Genomic DNA, 25,179 nt, shown 5'->3' on the forward strand with positions numbered 1-25,179 from the left:
TAGTTACAGAAAAATTTTCTTCAAGTTGTTGGAAAATTCAAGTTGGAAATTTATTTATGTATCATTATATTGAATGGTTGTTGTATAGCATCATATACACCCATTCTTATACAGGGTGCCAATACTTTTGTGTTTGCGCACACACGAGTTATAAGCCACTGTGCTCTGAGTGTTGTCACATACCTGACGAAGAAGTGATCTTTGACCCCAGACTATGCAGACTGGCGTGGGAATAAAACAAACAGATGACCCACTGTACTGTGCTCTTATCTTACACTGTTACACAGGTATAATTAGTTGGAGGCACTGCACAGCACGTCCTGTACCTGTCTGTGATTTAACTCCAACTCAGAACACACACACACACACTAAAGTGCCTTTAGTGCAGTTGCTTGCTCAGTTTGTCACTTGAATTGCAGCAATTAGAAATTAATTTCTTGTAACTAATAAATCTACTGTTTAAAATGTTGTTTGTCTTCCATTTTTGTTAAGTATTTAACATAGACCATAACTCAAGCTCAACAGGTTTAAAGGTCTTCTATATTAATTTTATTTTATTATTTATTTTTTCCAAAGAAGTTGAAATATAAAATGTGTGTGGTTTGATTTTGCTTCATTTTACATGACCATTGTCTGACCTGATACCATTGGTTGGGCATTTTATTTGACAACTAAATGTACTTGTTATAGGGTTGAAGGTTTGAGTGTTATATCAAAGCACACATTGATTTACTTAATTGCAGTCTGCATCAGCTAGCTGATCTGTGCATGCTATACAGTATATAGTGTTAGCAAGCACCCTCATGGCTTCACATACTTAGGAAATTATTAATGTCCACTCAACATGTACTGTCTTATTCACTATATGGCCAAAAGTATGTGGAACACCACACCCATATATGGGCCTTCCCCAAACCACAGAGTTGAAAGCACACAATTGTATAGGATGTCTTTGTATGCTGTTGCATTACAATTTCCCTTCACTAAGGGGACTAGCCCAAACATGTTCCAGCATGACTATGCCACTGTGCACAAATCAAGGTCCATGAAGGCATGGTTTGCCAAATTTGGAGTGGAAGAACTTGAGTAGCGTGCACAGAGCCGTGACCTCAACCTCACTGAACACCTCTGGGATGAACTGGATCACTGACTGCACACCAAGCCTTCTCACACAACATCAGTGCCAGAGCTCGCTAATGCTCTTGTGACTGAATCAGCAAATCCCCACAACCATGCTCCAACATCGAGTGGAAAGGTTTCTCAGAAGAGTGGAGGTTATTAAAACAGCAAAGGGAGACTAGTTCTGGAATAAGATTTTCAAAAGCACATATAAGTGTTATGGTCAGGTGTCCACAAACTTTTGGCCATATAATGTATGTACAATCTCTGCAACACTCAATGCTTTTACAAATCTCACTCTAAGACCAGTGGTGAAATGCAAAATATCAAGGTTGCTAGGATCATTATATAGTTCAAACCTGCTAAAATGTAGACATAAACAGATGAATGTCAGTACTACTATTATTGACATAATGTCCATAATGGATAGCTATAAATGGTATAGTGGTAGGTAAAAAAGTGGTAGGTAGGTAGCTAGCTAGCACGTTAGCAACAACATAGGTATAATTCAGAATTGAACTCCTCAGCACAGCCCTTTTCGTGAAACCTGCACTGTGTAATGCCTTTTTCAGAGGAAACCATTAAATTTGGATTGAACTCTTCAGCAAAGTGGGACAAAAATCACTTTGAATGGCTTTGCAAAGAGAGATTTACCTCCAAGAGCCAGGAAGAGCACCATGTTTCATTGATCTTCTCTACATCTCTAGTTGCTTTGTGCATATTCACATATGTAAATGTGTTCATGTAGTAACATCACAACCAAGCATTCAAATTACTAAGTCATTTTAGCTTATCTTGATATGTGAACTATACAGAATGGCACTCAATTAAGAACCTGATCATTTTTAATACCAAGGTAAATCCAGTCTCATTTATTTCACAAAGATGTTATTGACTTTCAAACAGAAAAACAAATACAACAGTCAGTATTAACTTTGTTTTATCTAGGAAAATTAGATGGGAAGATTTACTGTAGATGAGGACTAAGAGGAGTGATTACATAATCCTTAAGATTGAATGACTAATTCGATCTTAAGGATTATGTAATCACTCCTCTTAGTCCTCATCTACAGTAAATCTTCCCATCTAATTTTCCTAGATAAAACAAAGTTAATAAAAACTATAGCAATAATATTAATTCTACCACTACTTCTAACAGTAAACACTATCAGAAGTATTCATTTATGTAATATAGGAAGATAAGACTTGCGGATTAAGTCAGTAATTGTCTCTAAATGTTGCATTATTCTCAATATGACATTGCAAGAAAACGTATAAAATAGTAATTTACTGCCTCATGTAACATTTTCCAAGTTTCTAAAGATAGATCAAATATTGCAATGTCTCTCTTATAATGAAGTAGATATCTATATGGCACAAAGAAAAAGAAAAAAACAAAAAGTCTGCATGTTCAGTTGCAACGGTTTTTGCTGTTTTACTGATAAGCGACTCCTTTTCCTCCTAAAGTCAGTGTCAGTATTGTTTTAAAATCTCAGGGGACAGGACCTTATAAAGAACATATATAATTTGTTTTTACATTTAATTAGAACATTTACAGGTTAGAAAGACACACACACACACAAAACCTAATTGAAGCATCATAATGTCTATTCTTTTATTAGAATGACTTTTGTCAGAAAAAAGGTTTTTTTTTTTGTTTTTTTTTTTACAATGTTTCATTGTATTTAATATTTAATTTATACCATCAGTTACACTCATTCTCTTCTATGAGTATAGATACAGTAACTGATTGAATCTCAATTTCTCTAATAGATAGTCCTTGAAGAACAGGCTCTTTTTCAGTATCGTAACTCACTGTTTTCTGAGCTCTTTCTCTACATTGACTTGTGAAGTGACTTGTGGCCAAGTATGGTGACCTATACTCGGAATTTGTGCTCTGCATTTAACCCATCCAAGTGCACACACACAGTAGTGAACACACATACACCGTGAACACACACCCAGAGCACTGGGCAGCCTTTTTTGCTGCGGCGCCCGGGGAGCAGTTGGGGGTTCGGTGCCTTGCTCAAGGGTCTCACCTCAGTCGTGGTATTGAGGGTGGGAGAGAGCGCTGGTCATTCACTCCCCCCACCTACAATCCCTGCCGGACCCAAGACTCAAACTCACAACCTTCAGGTTCACCTTCGGGTTGCAAGTACGACTCTCTATCCATTAGGCCCATCTACATCTGCTCATTCACACATTTATCAATTAATGTTCACATCAAACATCAGAGTGGGCAAAAATGTGATCTCAGTGACTCTGACCATGATAAGGCTGTTGGTGTCAGATGAGCTGTTTTGAGGATTTCAGAAACTAATGACCTCCTTGGATATTCATACAGAAGTCTCTAGAGTTTACGTGGAATTTTTGATGAGAGAGGTCTGAGGAGAATGGACAGACTACAGTAACTCAAATAACCACTCTTTACATCTGTGCCAAGCAGAAAAGCATCTCGAACTGAACAACACACTGAACCTTGATTTGGATAGGCTGCAACAGTAGAAGACCACATCGGGTTCCACTCCTGTCACCCAAGAACAGAAGTGTGAGTAGTCTAGCCAGTGAGAGTTACCTGAAGATGTTTTTCCAATCTTCAGCTGTCCAGATTTAGTAAGCCTGTGCCCACTGTAGTTTCAGATTCCTGTTCTTTTGCTGACAGCATTGGAACCCAATGTGACCTTCTGCTGCCGTGGCCTATCTGCCTCACAGTTCAACGTGGTGTTCATTTAAGAAAATTTAAGGAAAATATAAAATGTAAATCACCTCCAAATCACATGAGACTATTGCTGTAATATAACAAATAAGTTATGATTACTTTTTAGATTACTTATTATTCTCAATGCAATATGTCTCTGCTATATCTGTACAAATATTCTACACAAAATCCCAAATTAATCATAAACAATAAAAATGGCATAAATAGAGAAGTCTAGTGCGGAGTAGGATCCAGGCATTTTTGTGAAAAGTGATGTTTTCTAAAAGTCAGTGTCATTTTTCCTGAATGTAGTGAGTATCATTCAGGTCAGATGTGTTTCTTAGAAGCATATCTGTGGCAGTTCAAGCCAGTGGCAGTAGCTCTTATCTGTGTGATAAGGGAAGTGATGCGTGACTTTTGGATTCAGTCACCATTTGGTTATGTGACAGCTTTAATTAGAATCTTTCTGATTTTCCAAATATGAATATACAATAAGTACATTTAGAGTGATACAAAATATTTTACGGAATATGTTTGTTTCTTTTTTGACAATATCATTAAATGTTTGATATTTTATGATAATCCGAATGCTCAATAAAATACTTGATATGTTTGATTTGAACTCTTCAGCAGCCTGCTGAACTAAAGTCAGAACATGGACCCACTGTTCAAACAGACACTTTATTTGCACAAGCGAACATTATTTCCACACTTGCACATCAGGTTTCTAACAAGAACCTTTAAAGAATTTTAAAGACAATGACATCTGTTGCATATATTTTAGCATTTTATCTCCCATTATTTTGAAAATAAAACATAAAGCAAATTAGACCTTTTAGTTCCTGCTTAAAGCAAAACAAGAGATTGCCCTATTTACACTGATCTTTCTGAATGTGTGTATTGTTTTGTGGATTTGTATCATGTGTCTGTGTGTTCTGTAGGAATGCAGCAGCTGCCGGTTCTCCACCTCCCCCTCCAGAACAACGTGTTTCTATAGAAGCAATGACAGAAATTCCAGATGGTTCCATTCTGCTGGTAGAAGATATGCAAAAATATAGGGGAAATGTCAATCGAATACTTTTTATTTTTTGAATTTATTTTATTTATTAATTTTTTTTACATATATATGAATTAATAGTTCCCAAAAATATAGTAATAAAAAAATAAATCCCTTGACCCATTGGTTCCACAAAAATGCATGCCTTTAATTTCATTAAACTTCTTACACTAAACATCAGGAGTCAATGTATAAATAAAACTACTTCTAGGGTAGTTCTTCTCCTATCTGATAACTAGGGTTACGGTGGATTCAAAGTCTATCTCAGTAGCACCAGGCGTGAGGCAGGAATGTACCCTGAGTGGGATGACAGTCCATCTCAGGGACCATGCGCACATACTGTACATTCACACACTCATTCACACCTAGGAGCAATTTATCTTAGCTAATCCAACTACTGGAATGTTTTTGGGAGGTGGGAGGAAACCAGAGAACCCAGAGGAAACCCACACAAGCATGGGAATACTATGCAAAAAAACTCCACACAAACAGTAACTGAAGCTCAGGATCAAACCCAGGACCCTAATGCTGTGAGGCAATCAAATTACCCGCTAAACAAATGCTTCATGTGCTGCCATCAAAAGTAATCCATATTGCATGAATACGCAAAATGAGTGAACCACCCCTAACCCAACATGTCCCCTACCCCTTTCTCTGGTAAACCAATTAAATCCTGCACCACAATAACACTATACATATATTGTATACAATATTGTATACATAGTATATTGCATACAACATACAGTAACACTCTCCTCATTCCTCTCGCATGGTCAATTGTAACTCATATGAGATTTTCAGCTAAACCTGCATCAAAACTACTACAGTGATGATATTATATTATTATAATTATATTATGAAAAAAATCCTTTAAGAAATGTTTTATTTAACACTTACAAACTATTAAAATATTTAATGAGGAAAATGCATTTCTGTGAGAAAAAATAGAATTATTAAAGCACTGGCATACAATAATAACCATGATAGTGAGGAGGATAAAAGTGTATTATGATGTAAATACATTGCAATATTGATATTGTATTTTCATATCACTCAACACTATACATTCAAATTAATTTCCATGAAATAATTTTACTATTAAAAAAGTTTTAAGGGTCAAATTTTAAAAATGTTTTAAGGGTCAAATCAGTTTAGGGTTAAATTAATTAATATTGTGTTATAAAATAAACACAGGTATGGTAAAAAAAAAAAATTTTTATGCAACTGACTGCTTATTTTTAGAGTCATATGACTGGATCCATTCCTATCTGATAAGCTGCTGTTTTGCTGTAATTTCCTCTGCAGATGTTCCCACACAAATCACACATGATGGGTCTATTTCCATCTTTCTATTCCAGGCTTATGTTTGTAGGGTATGCTAGAGAATCTCATCGCTGGTCTGCAGAAAACAGGTGTGAAACATCTCACAGTCACCATCAACAATGCAATGTATCTCCATTATCTTAATGATGGAGGAAACACTGTGCTATTACAGCATGCCTTCAGGATGCCTTCCAATCATGTTGCACAATGTGAGAGGGAAATCACTTAGTCTGTTCTGAATACAGGAAAACGGGAGTTGGAGGAGTAGAGGAGTAGGAGAGTAAAGGCCAGGCTGATATGTAAGTTCATATAGAGGTTAGGGTATAATTTAATGTCGTGTACTCTGAAAAAAGCCATCTTAGCAAGTGAAAATATTTTAAATATAGTCAAATTTGTCTACTATTTCCTATTATAAGATTACAATAAAACAAATATAAGATTATTAAACCAAATGGTATGCATGTTTTCTCATTTTAAGCTTAGCAAATTGTGTGCCAATAGAAAAAAAAATTCAAGCTTGAAATTAGTAAAAACAAACAAACAAACAAACAAACAAACAAAAATTCTAGAAATATGCTTAATAATCTTATCTTATAATAGATAATAATAGAAATACTAGATAAATTTGGCTAGATATTTTATAGGTTTTCACTTGCTTAGATTTTAGCAATGTTTTTGCAATGTATACCACAGTGTTGTTGAATTCTGGATGCTGATCGATCAGAAGATGTTGATTAATTTTCTATAAAAATCAGCTCTGACAGTAGTGCAGCTACAGATCACGGGTTTATATTAATGAGCTTGTTTTAATGTAATCCTTTTTATAGTAACAGCTCATTCACAGGGACTATTTACAGGAAGTAAGATGTATGCTCCACATAAAGAGGTAAAAATGTGCTGTTATTTAACAAAGAATGGTGGAATTTTTTGTGGGGAGACATTTTTTAACATTTACGGAAGGAGTCTCTAGTGTCAGTGCTTTGTAACAGTCAGAAGTAAAGCTTAATGCATTAAGAGCCGGGGAGTGAAAACTTTTTGATTTTGAAGATCAGGGTAAATTTAACTTATTTTGTCTTCTGGGAAACATGTAACTACCTTCTGTAGCCTCTGAAGGGCAGTACTAAATGAAAAAATATGATATTTAGGCAAAATAAGAAAAATGTACACATCTCCGTTCTGTTCAAAAGTTTTCACCCCCCGGCTCTTAATGCATGTTTTTTCCTTCTGGAGCATCAGTGTGCGTTTGAACCTTGCATATGAGTCCCTCAGTTGTCCGCAGTGTGAGAAGATGGATCTCAAAATCATACAGTCATTGTTGGAAAGGGTTCAAATACACAAAAATGCTGGAAAACCAAAGAATTTGTGGGACCTGAAGGATTTTTCTGAAGAACAGCAGGCAGTTTAACTGTTCAGGACAAACAAGGGACTGATGAACAAATATCACTAAACAAAAAAACACAGCTGTGGATCATTCAGGTAACAACACAGTATTAAGAATCAAGGGGATGTAAACTTTTGAATGGGATCATTTTTATAAATTCAGCTATTATTTTCTCTTGTGGACTATATGTAAACATCTTTTATGTGAAATATCTTATTCAGGTCAGCACTAAATAAACAATAACATGCATTTTGTATGAGCCCTCTTATTTTGGCAAAATAATGAACATTTTACAGATTCTGAAAGGGGGGTGTAAACTTTTGACCTCAACTGTAAGTTTTCCACCACATGACAGTCTTCAGGAGACGTTTACACTTTTTTCTTGGTAACACAACAAGCTATATTTGTTCATTCTATTAACTTCAAGAAAGAGAAAAAAAAAGAGACTGGTGATGGAACAGCTGTTCATAGCTGCTATAACTTAACAACAGGTACTTATATCAGATACTAACTTGTTTTGCAGACATTCCACAGCAGAAAAACAGATAAAAAGTACAAAATGTAAAAGAAAAAAATTGCTAATTGTTGAGGTATAAGAGGAATAAAACACTACAACAGGATCTGCTGTTAGGAAAATAATCAAAGAGGGTAATAGCTAAGTGTTCACAAGGAGTCTCACTAGTTATCAGCTATCTGCCAAAACAAACAAGCAAGCAAACAAACAAACAAACATACTTATAGTTTAGCCAGAAAGCAGAAATAGGATAGAAAATTCAACAGTTGCATTTAGAAGGTCTTATTATGAAGGAAATGTGGTATCATTGTCAAGTTGTACAAAATGTTTTTATAAGTGTATAGAGTAATAGATTACAAAATAGCTACCAAAAATAAAGATAGGTTGCTTAGATAGTCTACAACACTGTCGCATTAGTTTAATAGCTAACATTTAATAGCTAAGTGCACAAAATTCATTTTAATTAAGTTTTGTAAGATTAGCACACTGCTCACTTAGTCCACACTCGGCATTGTCCATGAAAGACAGAAAGAAAAAAAGAAAGAAAGAAAGAAAGAACAGTAGAGAGCAACACAACTAAGAAGGCTTTAATAGTTCATTTCCACTATGTCCACTGGGTGCCAGTGTAGTCTTATTTTAGGTCACTTCACTGATCTAAAATGCAGGCAGGGAGTAAAGCAGTGAAAGTAACAGTAGTGGAGGTTTGTAAGAACAAATGTGATATCTCAGTGCTGGTTTTGGGTTATGAACACATGCACAGATATGTTCTTACCTTTTTACAAACAAATTATTTGGATTGGACAGATAATGTGTTCTACACAAATACAATGGAGATACAGATAAGAGACAGATTATTCCGTTTTGTTGTTGTTGTTTGTTTGTTTTTGTTAAGATAGCAACAGGAAAAAAGTCACAAAAGTGACTTTTCTCAGAAGTTTTTTACTTTCCTGGAACATGAAGTGCAAGTATGAAGTGTTAGCAGGAGGTTATTTCAGGCTCTTGCTTGAAGGGCACTAGGCTTGCAGGACAAAGACCAAATTTGTTAACATGATATGAATAGATGCACTATTCAGTTTTTGTTGTTGTTTGTTTTTTCTTTTTTTTGTCTATTGTCATTGGTTTGTTCCAGCAGCCCAATCTAATCACTGCCTTACTTACCTCCAAAATAAAAACATATTTCTTTCATATTTCTGCATAAACTGGCCTGAAATTCAAAGAGAAACAGTTTTATTTAATTAAAATGATTTTTTCAATGATTTAGAGTGATACATGCAATGGAGTTAAGTGTTCACTTTACTAGGGTTAGACTTCTGACCACATCAGCATTTTGGGACTTCTCATCCAACACAAACAATTATTGTGCAAGTCTCTGTAGCTCGTGGATCTGGCAGTTCCAAATGGTTTAGGAGGAAAAAAACACTATTTCATCACATTCTTCATGTTGCTAAATAAGTACAACAGTTAGTGTTCTGGAGGTCAGTGAAAATATGCTGGTACCAGTCCAGTAACCAAAAAAAAGAAAAGAAAAAAAAAACACATAAAAAGTGCAGGAAAAAAATATCCCTTGGGTTGAGTAACTGCAGGAAATCACTGGGTTGAGTAATCTCTGAGCATGAGCTATTATATGAGCATGGCCTTGTTCTGCTTTAGCCAGATAACAGTCACTCAGGCCTCCAGCATGAAGGTAAGCACTGAACTCAAACCACTACACTATAATGCACAAAAAATTATTAGACCACAGTGTTCTAAAACAGAAGCTCTGACAGTAGTTCCAGCTGCAATTCACAAATCAAATCACAGTTTTTTTTATTAATGCACTCATTCTAAAACATTATTGTTTCTATAGTACCATCTCATTCTCATTATGCTCCACATAAACTAAGCTTAACAATACACAGATTAAGAAAATGCATTGTTATTTAACACATAATATGTATTTTTTTATAATACATAATTCTTGATATGGTGAGGTTTTCTTTAAGAAGATCTTTATTTAGCTTTTATGAAAGGAGTCTTTGTAATAGTCTGAAGTAAAGCTGTAACTTTTCCGACACAGGAATGTCTTCAGGACAAAGGAGTCTACACTTTGCAGTTTTGCAGTAACATAACAAACTGTGTTTTATGAACTTCGCAGAAGAAAAATAGGCTGGCAATTTTTTTTAGCCAATATAACATAAGTGATGACTGTAACTAACATCATTATACCAGCTGACCCTGGGTAGAATAAACACCCCAAACTCATATTCATTAAGGAAAGTATGCAAAGCCAGGCAATATATGTTATTTTGCTCATTTAAAAATGCTCATTTTTTTTGCAGGTGTTATCAAGTTTGTATATTTTTTACATGCACACCTTTAGTAAATTGAGACATTACTCAATTACATTTTCATTATTAAAAAAAATTTTTACCCCTTAAATTTATTCAATTTCTATTCAATCACATGACTTTTTTTTTTTAACCCTGTTTTATTAACTATTTAAAACATCCAATCAATTTCATATTGATTATTGTATTTCATAAGAGGTTCAGTTTTTAGACACTATGCTTTTATATCTTTATCACTTCTTATATGAATCAAGTTGTGCAAATTGGATTTGAAAGTGTGAGACAATATTGGAAAAAAAAGTAATGACTTCTAATTTCAGGTAAAAAATAATTTGCATTTTACTTGTACAAACCTCCATCCATCCAACCATCCACCCATCCATCCATCTATCATCCATCCATTTTCTTCCACATATCCAGGTCCGGGTTGTGGGGGGAAGGAGTCTAAGTGGGGGGGATACCCAGGCGCTCCCAGGCCAGACAAGAGATATAATCTCTCCATCTAGTCCTTGGTCTGTCCTGAGGTCTTCTCCCCATTGGACATGCCTGAAAAACCTACCCAGGGAGGTGTCCAGGAGGCTTGCTAGCCAGATTTCCGAACCACCTCAACTAGCTCCTTTTGATGCAGATGAGCAGTGACTATAGTCGCCTTCTGTCAATCTCTGACTTGACTTTACCCTCATTCGTGAATAAGACCCCGAGATACTTAAACTTCTCTGCTTGAAGCAGTATCTCATTTCCAACCTGAAGCGAAACGAACGAGTTGTTTAACTACTTCAGTGACCTCATCCCCAGTGATGGGCATGTCCTCTTCTGAGTCCTCCAGTTCAACTTCCTCAATGGAAGGAGCCAGGATTCAGGAGGCCCTCGAAGTACTCCTTCCACCGTCCGACTATGTCCCCAGTTGAGGTCAACAGTTCTCCATGCCCACTGTAAACAGTGTGGGCAAGGCCCTGCTTCCCCCTCCTGAATTGCCTGATGGTTTGACAGAGTCTCTTCAAGGCCAAAAGAAAGTCATTTTCCATGGCTTCACCGAACTCCTCCCATACCCAAGTTTTCGTTTCCGCCACTGTCCTTGCCGCACTCCACTTGGCCCTCCAGTATCTGTCAGCAACTTCTGGAGTACCATAAACTAACCAAGCTTGAAAGGCCTCCTTCTTCACCCTGACAGCTCCATCTACCCCCGGTGTCCACCAACAAGTTCGGGGACTACCGCCACAACAGGCGCTGACGACCTTGCAGCCACAGCTCCGTTCAGCCGCCTCAGCAATGGAGCTCTGGATTCATTCCTGTTCAATGTCTCCAGCTCCTCTCGGAATGCAGGAGAAGCTTTGCTGGAGGTGAGAGTTGAAGATCTCCCAGACAGGGGGCTCTGCCAAACGCTCCTAGCAAACCCTCATTACACGCTCGAGCTTACCAGGTCTGTCCAGCATCTTCCCCCACCATCTGATCCAACTAACCACCAGGTGGTGATCAGTTGACAGGTGAACTCCTCTTTTCACCAGTGTCCAGAACATATGGTCGCAAATCCAATGATACAACCACATAGTCGATCATCGAGCTGCGACCTAGGATGCTCTGATACCAAGTATATTTATGAACAGCCTTATGTTCGAACATGGTATTCATTATGGATAAACCATGATTAGAAGCACAGAAATCCAATAACGGAACACCACTCTGGTTCAGATCGGATGGGCCATTCTGTTGAGATGAGCCTGACCTAGACGGTATCTCTCCACTTCCTGCACTAGCTCTGGCTCCTTTCCCACCAGAGAGATCATGTTCCATGTTCCTAAAGCCAGTTTAGGTAGCTGGGGATCGGTCCACCAAGGCCTCTGCCTTCGACTGCCGCCCAATCCACAACGCACCTGACCATACACTACTGCTCCTGCAGGTGGTGGGCCCATGAGAGGATGGTCCAGTGTAGCTTGTTCAGGCTGTGCAAACCTGAATACATTTAATTGTGGGGCCCTTTCACTAATTTTCACTGAGGTATAATTTTGACTCACTACCTTCTCTTTTAATATGTACATTTTCACTCAGGTATAATTTCTCTGTCCTTTTTCCATGCTTGGTCAATTGTAACACCTTCCTTAATAAGCATTATTTATATTTTATTCACTGGTTCATACTTGTAAAGAATAGAAGGCTTTGTGTGCTACATCACCGATTTCTGGTATGTGTTTCCAGAAACCTCTGCTAACTGTCACTTCATCCTGCCTGTTAATCCTGCTCACATCTTTGTCACATATTAGGTAGGTTTAAAAAAACAACTCTGTGAAAAGCAAACAGTCATGGACATCTGTTAACACTTTAGCTATATCACATATCTTTAAAGGATTAGCTTGTGCAAAAAACAAAATTGTTTTCTTGCAAATGTAGTTGATTATTCAAGATATTTTTGCTTTCTAAAATTTGCTTCTTTAGTTTTGCACTGGTGCTACCAGGCTAATATTAAACACCAGTTTAGCATTGTGCCTCAAATGGCTTTATGTAGTTGTTCAGTGTCTCACACAGACCTTCTGGTATGGTTTCTGACTCTGTATGACACACTCACAAATCGGCTCTTTTAGGCGATTGAGTTACATCTTTTGAGTGAATGAGTCAGCTCTTTGAGGTGAAAGAGTTGACTGTTGTTGGTGGCTCTTTTAGGTAAATCAGTGTGCTCTTCTAGGTGAGCGAGTCAGCACTTCTAGGTAAACAAGTCAGTTCTTTTAGGTGAATGAGTCAGCTCTTCTAGGTAGATGAGTCAGCTCTTTTTCATGAATGATTTGGCTCTTTTATCTGAATGTTATTGGTGAACTGATTTAAGTGATGTGATTTGAATATGGATGTATTCTGCTACATCTGCAACTGTTAACTTCCATTACTTGTTAGCTACTTTACTCTTGTAGCACCAGTAGCAAACTTCAGACACCAAAATTAAAATAGCTTGGCTGATCAACTACATTTGAAGGTCTGTTTGAGACACTGAACAACTTGACAAAGAAATTTGATGCACAAAACTAAAGAAGCAATTTTTAGACAGCAGAAATGTCTTGACTGACATTTGGTGTAAGAGACAATTGTTTGGCCATCCATCAATTATTTCTGTAAAAGATGTTTTTTGCATTCATTCACATTCATAACTGGTTAGCAGTGTGTGAGTAAAAATGATCAATGGTGGCTGATTCATTTTTGTGTTTGCTCTGACAGATGTGAGCAGCCAGTAAACTGCATATGGGGAGCATATGGAGGCTGGTCGGAGTGTGACGGCTGCATGAAAACACAGGTAGACAGAAACAAGTGGAGATTGAAATGACTAAAATAAAGTTTCAAACCTATGAAAAGCTTTTATTGATTTTTATTTGGCTTCTCTTAGGTTAGAACTCGCTCGATACAAGTTTTCCCTCAGTTCGGCGGGAGAGTTTGCACAGGGGAGGCCGTTCAAAGACAAGCATGTGTGCCTACTAAAAGCTGTCCCCTGGAAGCAGGATGTGGAGATCGGTTCCGCTGCACTTCTGGTACTTAGCCTTGCAAAATTACAAAACGTTACAAAACATTTGGCCTAAACTAAATTTACACAAATTTGCACCTACTAATAATAAAATAATAAAATAGTTAATCAGAAATCTCACCTAAAATGCTTTTTCTGAAAATATTTACCCAAATTTTTTATATACTTGCTTCAAACAACATTTTATGATGTAATCTCAGTTTTACAAACAATAAGCTAACTGTTTACAAAGTCCCTATTTGCAATTTAAGTTATTATTATTTGCATCACTTAAAGCTTTCTGGTATAATTCCAACTTTTAACTTTGAAAGCCAAAGTTTAGTCCTAAAGAGTGGAATCATACCAAACTATGCTAAACAACTACTAAGTGAATTTGTTTGTCCAAGACAGTCACCTCCATAACGTTCCAGCATTCTGTTACATAGTGAAGAACTTTAGTTCATATTTAAGGATGCTAAAAAAGATGCTGATATTTATTGTACGACACATACTTCCTTTACATGTTGACTACCTTAGCCTCAGAGATCCAGTGTAAAACTAAAGAAGAAAAAGTCAGATTGATTTTGTAGACAATTGATTACATTTAGCACAAGGGGGGCACTGTGTAAATAAGCCATTCTTTAAAACATCATTAGTCCTTATCAGCTCCGTGTGTGTGCGTGCATGTGCGTGTCTGTGTAGGTCAGTGTATCATCTCTAGTCTGGTGTGTAACGGTGATCATGACTGCCAGGAGGATGGTTTAGATGAGCAGCGCTGTGCACAGTCCAGCACGATTGTGTGTAACTTGCATAAGACTCCACCCAATTCTGATCTCACTGGAAAAGGGTAAGACACACTGCTTATTAATGGAATACTCCAGTGTTTTTCAACCTGATCTGTAACCTGATCTCTACTGTATCTCCAACTTATGCGCCACTATCAATGATAAGAATTAAATACCTTTCCCTGTACTGAGAAAAGAACAGAATCCCCAAATTCCAAACACCTGCCCTTAATCATCACTGTGTGAATTTGGAGTACACATTTTTTCTGTTCTTTTCTTAGAGTTTAAAATTCATGTCCATGCTAATCACATATGAGTGAATGAGGGATTAGGTTGGAAAAAGCTGAAGTATTCCTTTAAAGCTTAAGGTTTGTGTGCGCTAGCTTACAAGACAAACTTATATTTCTAATGTTTATTTGCTGCTGTATTTCACAGGTTTGATGTGTTGACGGGCAAGCTGAAGGCTGGTGTTATTAACACTCTCAGCTTCGGTGGCCAGTGCAGGAAGGTGTTTAGTGGGGACCACAGAGACTTTTATAGACTCCCACAAAGTATCCTCAGATACAGCTTTCAGGTGAGCAAGAAAGTGCAAAATGGATTCTTTGTATATAGAACATATTGTATCTATTAAGAATGTAACTGAATATTATTTGGAATGAACAGATAATATGTTCTAAACATATACAAATGCAGATAAGGATAGGAGACACACTGTTGTGGGTCTGGGATCCCGCGGAACGTAGGTGGGAGCTTTTTACTTTCATGCAGGCGAGCGGTCAGATATGAACATGAACGTGTGGCACTCATTCATTATGGCATGTGGCATTCATTCCTTCCTCCTTAGTAACTGCCTGGTCAGGGTCATGGTGGTATTTTGGGAAATCGAACCAAAGGTATAAAAAAAAAATCAGCATTATGTTAACAATCCAACCCATTATCATTATTTGCAGTGTGCCACACTCGCTCCTTATCATTTAAATTTTTTAAAGATAACATAATTTTATGCAGGAGCAGAAGGTTTCTGCTATTCAGTTGAAAATTGCTAGATCTTTTTTTACAGCACATGTTAAAAAGAGAGCTGTTACTCTTCAGTAGTTTATCAGAAAATGCATAAATCAATATGTTTAAAATAAAATACACTGTTGTAAAATTGGGATCCCTTAACTTACCTTAAACCTACGAACAAGCGCATTGTTCATAAGGCTAAATTAGACATACATAAGCCTTTATGACAACTGACATAAACATACATAAACTTTTTAAAGCAGGTGGCACCTTTCACAAGGCCCACTTTTGCCAATTTTGATATCAAGTTTAGTCAACTGAGAGATTTTTGTTGACATAAGCTTTTCATGACATTTTGTGGGCTGACATAATCTTAGAACAACAGGGCAACTATGTCAGTTATACTTTTTGTCAGGTTTCTTTGTCCTTTTAAAAGCTATGCTATCTACAGCAGTTTTAAAAATCAGAAACGTTTTACTTAAGTGGAGTGTTCATACAGTAAGTTTACATAAGACCTACCTAGCTTATTTGTGGCACCAGCTATTTTGGGATTAATTATATCAGTATACAATAATTTTAACACTATAACTAGTTCACAGTATATACAATAATCAGATTATTATAGGTTTTCTTCATTAAAATCTCATTTCTTCACATTTTTATCAGGTGGCTGTTGACAATGACTTTAGTGACGAGTTCTACAACAGCTCCTGGTCCTACATAGACCATGTAGAGCAGCGATATAAAATCCAAGGAGGCCATGATCACAAAACCTTCCACAATGAACTGAAGAGGGACAAGGTAAAGTAATGTACCAGGATTTGGCTCTAACTTATTAAAAGTACTCAGGTTTTGGTTGCTAAACTGACAATATGATGCCATTTTTACAGCTAATATTTACAGTATTTCAGATTATTTAATTTTACCTCTCATGCAGTGACAAAAATTTCTGCCTTTCTTTTGCTGGTTCAACTTGGGTCACTTATTACTTGGGTCACTTGCATTGATTTTATTAATTGATTCAGTGACTATGAACAATTTTATTTGTTTCGCCATGCCTGACTGCAGAAATGAACAGTTGACGCTAAGCCCTGTGTACTGTTAATTATTCTGTTCATTGTTCAGTTCTTGATTATTTATTGACAAAATCTATTGTATTAGGGTGGGTTATTCAGGACTTTTTACTATCACTCATAAACATACACTCACCAACAAGTGCAGATGCTCTACTGTCCGTTCAACAAGGTCACAACAAGGTCAAAAGTTGAACTTTTGATGGCAGATACTCTGACTTATCCATGTGTCAGCAAATAGGAAAGAGCTTCAGTCATTAATGCTGATGCAAAATGACAAAAAAAAATAAATAAAAATAAATAAATAAATAAATAAACATTCACGGTTTACAGCTCACATTCACTATTAAGTTTCCATCTAGCACCTTAAAGGGTTTTTTGGTTTTTCACTCTAGTGGAACCCCTAAAAGGTTTAGAACCCCTGCTATAGGCTACAATACAATATTACATAATAAAAAGTTTATTTAAAGGTGCAGTTTGTAATTTAAAAAAAAAAAAATTTCTAGGCCTGTGATAATGATTTCAATTCAAATGTGCTATTCAGGGTTCTGCTTATATTTTTCTAGGCCTACCAGCTCTTGATTATCAAGAATGAGGTGGAAGTAGCTCAGTTCCAGAACAATATCCCGGAGTACCTCCCTCTTTCTGAGGAGTTTTGGAAAGCTCTATCTGCTCTGCCCAGCACATATGATCCGGCAGCCTACCGCTCACTCCTGCAATTCTACGGCACACACTACATGGCTGAAGGCTCTTTGGGTGGAGAGTACCAGGTCCTGCTGGAGTTTGACTCCCAGTTTATGAGTGAGATGAGTACGTGTTATCTGACCAAAATCTGCTGTTCTTGATTCGAGGGGAGGGTGATGACATGCCTCCAGCTAATAATCAACCCCTTAAACTCCCAAGAACTGGTGTTCAGACTTACATGTCTCACTCTCATAAGACACTTGTAATACAAATTTTATATAACACCCTAAACTGTTCCACAAGTCACCACTTAAAGATTCTATATGAAACCATATGACCTTACAACAGATGGCTTCCTTTTCCCTTTCCTTTCAGAGGGCGTCCCAAATAGACAACCCCTTTGGAAGGCTAAGAACTCTTTAGTTTAATAGTGCCTTTCCTATTAGCTTCACTGTAGTTACTGAGCTTTAAGATATCTGATTAAAACTGTTTAATAAACTGATATACTGATATCTGATTAATAAACTGAAACATCTTTTTGGGTCACTATAGGGAAAACCTTAAAGGAAGCCTATAAGAGAGGGTTTTCTTATTAGAAAGGTTTCTAAGTGTCTAGCTTTTTAGGACCCCTGTTCAAGAACCCCTTAAAGAACAATTTTTTAAAAAATGTAAGCTAGAAATTTAAGGGGGTAAACTCCTCTTTGGCATGCATCTTTGACATTATCAACATAGGAATTTATACCACAACACTTTTTAATTCTCAAATCTGATTGGTCAGAAGGTGTTTTTTCTGTGGTAGAAGAGCAATAAAACACTTCAGGACCTGCTGTTATAGGAAAATAATCAACTTTGGGGTGGTAACAGTAACTCTGCTTCATCACACCATTCCTGTAACAGAATGCCCCCAAGTGTTTTATTCATTATATGGCCTATTTGTTCTAGTGAAGTTAATATTTTTCCTGTTTAAAAATGCAGGTCAAACAGATATTGATTTTCACAAGTGTGTCACACGTGTCAAGAGACGACTGTTCCGAAAGAAGAGAACGACCAAGTGTGAGAAACTGATTCAGTCAATTAGGAGCTACAATGGTTAGTTTATTTCTTTTCATACACTACATTCCACAAGTTCAAAAAGAAATTTGCTGCTTATTTTCATCTATAAATGTTGTTTCACAGAGCAAAGAAGCCAGAAGTTGCCAGTGAAGACCAACATAATTGGAGGGCATGGTGCTTACGTGGCAGGTTTAAGCCTCCTGGACCTGGAGAACCCTGAGCAAAACCATGCCATGTATGCCAAATGGGCCGGCTCAGTCAAGGACTATCCTCAGGTGATCAAACAGAAGGTATGTCTAAGCAAAGTTAATCAAAAACTGCAAATTAGTTTTCTAACATACGATTAAAAGATAAAGTCCTTATCTTAGTAACACTTTACAATACTGTTCATCATCTAATTGGCAACTAGGCAGAAACTAAGCAGGAACGAATGAGTAGTTCTTCATTAACACCTATCTTTTTCCTATTCCTATCAGTAATTAATCAGGACTTAATCAGTAGTTACAAATATAAAAGTATAAAAGAGACATAGTTAACTAGTAGTTATGCAGGAGAAATGTAGGACTCTGTAATTACTGCTTAAGATTTAGTTAATTGCTGCTTAGTTAATAGTGAACTCCTACTAACATACTTACTGAGTAAATAACTAGTAGTTCTTAGTATTTTACAGGAATAAGATAGGCGTTAACAAAGAACTCGTTCCTGCTTAGTTCCTGCAAAGATACCTATGAGTTGTTGAACAGTATTGTAAAGTATTAGCCTTGTTTCTTTTGAACAGAAGAAAGGAAATTTTTCCCCTAGTTATACAATTGATCTACAGTTGATTTAAATTCAAAATGAACAGAGAAATATAATGAAAAGAACTATGCTATGAACCTCTCAGTTTCCAGACACAATTTGAAGAATGCATTTTTACATTTGGCAGAGTTACGAATGTTATGAGGAATGTACAGTGGGCCACAGGGAGGGAAAAATTACAACTGATAGAATGCAAAAGCTGTTCAGAGGATATGAAAGAGGTTGTAGGCAGCCATAAAGGCATTGCAAAATTGCAAACTTTTTAACTTATATTTTCTTTTTTTCACTAATAATATCTGTGAATACTATCACATATATTGTCTTGCACTATAAATTTGATTTCTTTCTCTTCTTCATTTTGTCCTATGAGTATAACTTTTGCACTTGAGTGTCATCATTGTTTTGTTTGGAAAGACCTTCCCAACAGAATACATTTATAGCTTTATGTCATAATATCCTCAGCTGAGGCCAATCTATGAGCTGGTGAAGGAGGTATCATGTGCACAGCTGAAGAAGCTACACCTGAAGAGGGCGCTGGAGGCCTACCTTGAGGAACAGAGCCCATGCCACTGCAAGCCATGCCACAACAATGGCAGGCCTGTGCTGAGTGACGGAGTGTGTACCTGTGTGTGCAAACCCAACACCAGCGGCACATCCTGCCAGAATGGTCATGTCCTTGGAGAACAGCCAGGTACAGCTGAGTGTATTACACATAATTTTGATTTATACCACAGTGCTGTTGAATTCTCAATTCTGACTGGTCATTAATTCTGAAAGTGGTAATTAATTTTCTATAACTGCAGCTCTGACAGTCATGTAGCTCATTCACAAGGACTTAAATGTGTTGTTATTTAATAGAGAAAAACCTATTATTATAACCTATTATACATAACACATATGTTGTTATGTTCATTAATAATTAAAAAAATGTAATTGGTGCAAAATTATGGTGGTATAAGAAGTGTAAAACAATTGGGGATGTGCTGTTATAGAAAAATAATCAACTGGGCTGGTAACAGTAACTCTGTTTCATGATACCATACTGCCATTTCCTTTGGACATCACTGTTATTTTACAGGAATGGTTCATGGGGGTTGGAATTGCTGGTCTGCCTGGGGGACTTGTTCTCTTCGTCAGAAATCAAGGACTCGAACATGTAATAATCCTGTACCAAAAAACGGAGGCAAGCATTGTGTAGGCCCTTCCGTCGAGCACAAAGCCTGTGAGGACCCGGATCTTGAACACTTAAGGTGTGATGCTGAAAAACATGTCATTGTAGTATTATCATATTACATCATCTTTAGCCTAATTAGTGTGATTGACATTTTAGATTTATGGAGCCACATTGCTTTGATCCATCCCTGACCCCGGTGAAGTCCTGCAAGGTTCCACCTCCTCTACAAAATGGATTTGTTTTGGTGAGGTTCTCTCACTGTCATAATGCAATACAACATTTCTATAAACAAACTGGCAGACTGGCTCACCCCTTACTCATCTTCTCCCTCACTATTTGTTGTCCATTTTTAGAGCCCTAAAGATGTTTATGCAGTTGGCAGTAAGATTGAATATGCCTGCATTGAAGGATATTACCATGTTGGGGATCCTGTTGCTGAATGTACAGAGGGCCTGAACTGGAGGAGAGGACAAACAGAGTGCAAGAGTAAGTCAGATACAGAGTAGTATATTTTCAGAAGGTTTTCAGGATTGCAGATCATTTGAAAGTCTAGAAAAAAACCATCAAATGAGTGCAAAGATTTTACACATTGAGTTTCAGTTCAGTTGTATTGTGCATAATGTCAGTGTTCCTCTTTTTATTCCTATATTTGAATTTATACCAGAGCACAGTTGAATTCTGTATTCTGATTGGTCAGAAGGTGTTGATTAATTTTCTATAACAGCAGCCCTGACTATAGTGCAGCTGCAAATCACAGGCGATATGTTATCGTTTTTATAGTATACAGCTCATGTATAGGGACTTGTATGGCAAATATGCCACATAAACAGATACAAAACATGTAAACTTTCATGTTTTCTGTAAGGAAAATTAATTTACATTTATGGAAGGAATCTCCAGTGTCAGTGTAACAGTCAGAACTGTAACTTTAAGTTTTCCGACATGGGAAAGTCTTGAGAACATATGGCTTTATGATTTCTAGGTAAGGTGATAAGCTGCATCTGTAGTCTTATTAACTTAGAAAGAAAAAGGAGAGGCCAGGGAGGGAACTAACTATACAAGGATACAAAAGTATGACATTTAAAAAAAAAAAAATGACAAATTGCTGTGGTATAAGAGGAATAAAACACTTGAGGATATACTGTTATAGGAAAATAATCAACGTTAGGGTGGTAAGAGTTACTGCTTCATCACACTACCCAATCATTTATCATTTCCCTACATTTTTTATCCTTTACTTAGCACAAACATACCTATTATCAGTAGGACAACTATGATCGACATTATGCTCACATTTGTTTTCTGTATTAATGTTAAAGCCTAAAAAAGGTATTAACTAAGACGTTTGGATATGTGTAAAACATCTTCAAAATTATACTACGTCCAGTTTCTTGCCTTACTAACAGAAGATGATGAGTTTGGTATAGTTCACTTCCAGATATATTTCAGCTTTAACCAAAAACAGTCCATTTGTGGAAAATCAAATACTCAAAAACTTCCATGTAACCTTTTTTGTATGTACCAGGAACTTCATGTGATGCTCTACCACTCTTGAATCATGTCATTGCCACACCCTTGAAGCAGACATATTCGATAGGAGAGACTGTGTCCTTGTCGTGTCCCAGTGGCATGCAGCTCGAGGGACAGCAGGAGATAATCTGCCGTGCCAGTCTCAGCTGGTCTCCAACACCTACTGATTTTAAATGCAACCCAGGTACAAACTTAAGCTGGTTTCCCACACTAGCTAAAACACTGAAAACTTATTTTAATCCAGTTTTGTAATATTACCTTGCAGAAGCCCTGAATCTATAGCACTCAGACTTTTTTCCATAAGGGCTTCCATAAGGAAATAGCATGCAGAATAAGACTTATTATTACTATATACTAGATAATGGGGTCTTATATAATAAGTAGAAATAATGAGATATGTCAAAGTAATGACAAAGTAAGTTCCTGTCTCACTATTTTGACTTAATATACACCAAAGGCACTTTTATTTAAATTTATATAATAACATAATATCTTGAAATATATTGAGTTGTTAAGTCAAAATAACAAGATATTAAGTTAAAATAATAATAAACAATCTTGAGATAGTAAGACATTAAATAAAACAACATACTATCTTGAAATAATAAGATATCAAGTTAATGCATTGACATACTGTCCTGAGATAGCAAGATTTAAAGTTAAAATAATGATATACCTTGAAATAATGTGTTATTAGTTTGACTGTTTTTCACAATTTGCAGCATTATATTGCACCAAGCAGCATTATAACTGAAAAGGAACATTGGCACACAGCAAAAAAAAAAAATTAGTCTATATTATTTGCTAGTTTATCTGCTTAGCCAATAGATCCCAAATCACCTGCAGCTATTTTTCTAGTGTTGAACACAGCTAGACTACTGTTTGCTAGGCTAACTAGCATATTAGAACTAGTTTATGTCAAGTTAGCAACATAAGTTAGCCACATAAGATGTGAGGACATGTTCTTAGGTTGCCAATTTTAACTATAGAATGTCTTCTGATATACAAACATATATAAATGAAAATAGAACAGTTAACTATGGGACAAGTAATTTATTTACATTTGTAAAAACTTTTCTTGGTTGGAGCAACAATATGGCCTGTAAAAAAAACAATATGGCCTGTAATCCCAATTATGGGATTGTAAAAGCCAAGAAAGACATATGTTCCATGCTCTCCCTAATGTTGGCCAAGCTCAGAGCACAGCTGCCTTTTAAATTGAACAGTCTTTTTTTTTTTTTAATCCACTTTTTAGGAGTGTGCAAACCCTGCTGAAACATACTGCATTCTTTGGTAACCCTGTTGCTGTGCAACAATAATAATATCCTCTCATTTTCTTACACTGAAATGAAATGTGTGTTTTAGTGGTCCAGTTAGAGTCGACCCTGAGCTGCAAACCTTGGGAGAAACCTGGACGGGCCCAGTGTGTGTGCAAAATGCCATATGAATGCGGGTAAGCTGGTTTATGGGCTCAGTTCATGTATCATGTCATATACAGTACTCTGCAAAAGTCTTAGGCACCCTATTTTTTTTAAATACAAATTTTGTCTTATACAGTTATTTGATGTCTTTTGCATTATTGGATCAGGGAAATTGAGTAATTTTTAGATTCGCAAACATTGCAGCCTCCCTAGCCTATCATCCCCCCCACCCTGATTTTTTTACAAAAAAAAAAAACAACTTTTTTTATGTCAGTAGAACATTTGTATGTCAAAGAATATAAACATATTTTGAAATAGACATCATTTCAGACAAAAAAAAAAACATAAAGAAGTTGTCAGTGATTACCTGCAAAAACAAAAGCAAGTAGCAGTGTACCTGAGACTACTAATCCATATATACATAATATACATGTTACTGTAACATATCGATATTTTACTGATATTTGTCTTCTATATGGATCTGTATCAGTTATGTATATCATATAGCATATTGTTAGCTATCATTGGATACCTGAGCAAAACGCGCATACACAGATTATGTGCATTTTATATATTTGCAAATTAAAGCCTGTATTATTGCCTTCTGTCTCATTCCACAGGTCTTCTCTGCAAGTGTGTGTCTCTGTGCGTCCCGGCCTAGTGAACCGAATGGGTGTGTGCCAGCTTGGTGCCCTGCAGTGTCTGGGCCGGACATTCTCTCTGCTCCAGGAAACTGCGTGTGATTGGCCAGAGACCAAATTCATATCCTGTCAAGACTGCAAGCCATGGGAGGAGTGCACTGGTATGACTTCCTGATTATTATTTTAGGAATATAATACATGGGGGCATACTGTAATAGTAAAAGTTATTGGTACTACCTTGAAGTGAATTATTTTACTAGTGGATTAGATTCGTCTCATACCACAATAATTTGCCAACATTTGCAATTCTTCATTTATTAAAGAATGAAAAGTTGTGGAACATGCGTGACACAAGTTAGTTCCTGTTATCACTTGCACTGTAGCAGCTATAAACAATTATTCCCTCACCTAGCTCTCTTTTTTCTCTTTCTTGAAGTTAATAAGACAAAAAGACTTAGATTGTCATATTAGCAAGAAACCATGTAAACTCCTCTGTCCTGAAGATTTTCCTGTGTTGGAAAGCTTAAAGTTACAGCTTTACCTCTGACTGTTATACGCTATCACTGGAGAATCCTTCCATAAATGTTCAATAAAAATCTCTACACAGGTTTTAATCTGTTTATGTGAAGCATTAATATAAACCTGTGATTTGCAGCTGCACTACTGTCAGAGTTGCTGTTATAGAAAACAAGTCATCACTTTCTGACCAATCAGATTTGATAATTCAACAGCTCTGTGGTATAAAATATTATATTGAAAATACAGGTCTTGCACTACAGAGAGGGGGATAGCTGAGACTGATCTGAATGCCACTGTGTGTTTTCAGGTGTGAAGTGTAATTGTAAAGACCCAGAGGATTGCCCAGAAGAACCCGCCCACCTCTGCGTCTCTGTAGAGAACGGCGGCCATGAGTCTATGACAGAGTGTGAGGCTGGGGCTTGGAGGTGTTTGGGGAAAGACGTCAGAGTCATCAACATTGGAAAATGTCCAAATTGATCTAATTCAATATAACCTTCATATGATCCTTTTCTACTTTATTACTACTATTATTTAAAATGCTGTGTTCCACATGCTGTTTTTGCTGCTGATGTGGCTGCAAATAAAGCTTTTGTTTTGTA

General features: G+C 36.7%; 1 protein-coding gene across 2 annotated transcripts; it reads left to right on the plus strand.

Annotated features, from left to right (window-relative positions):
- Nucleotides 1-9,685: 9,685 nt before the first annotated feature.
- On the plus strand, nt 9,686-25,179 carry c7b (complement component 7b). Of its 2 annotated transcripts, none has more exons than XM_026940846.3 (18): nt 9,686-9,776; nt 12,613-12,677; nt 13,618-13,693; nt 13,784-13,925; nt 14,600-14,744; nt 15,118-15,256; nt 16,354-16,488; nt 17,327-17,570; nt 18,420-18,533; nt 18,621-18,787; nt 19,758-19,986; nt 20,374-20,545; nt 20,626-20,713; nt 20,823-20,955; nt 21,995-22,183; nt 23,365-23,452; nt 24,041-24,222; nt 24,888-25,179. In XM_026940846.3, exons 1-18 carry the CDS (start codon nt 9,705-9,707, stop codon nt 25,055-25,057), a joined length of 2,550 nt encoding a protein of 849 aa, XP_026796647.2. In that variant the 5' UTR covers nt 9,686-9,704; the 3' UTR covers nt 25,058-25,179. The 2 variants fall into 2 exon arrangements, with proteins under 2 accessions (XP_026796647.2, XP_053096142.1); XM_053240167.1 differs by lacking the exon at nt 9,686-9,776 and adding an exon at nt 10,605-12,414.

This window comes from Pangasianodon hypophthalmus, chromosome 15 (assembly GCF_027358585.1).
Source record: "Pangasianodon hypophthalmus isolate fPanHyp1 chromosome 15, fPanHyp1.pri, whole genome shotgun sequence".
Lineage (NCBI taxonomy): Eukaryota > Metazoa > Chordata > Actinopteri > Siluriformes > Pangasiidae > Pangasianodon > Pangasianodon hypophthalmus.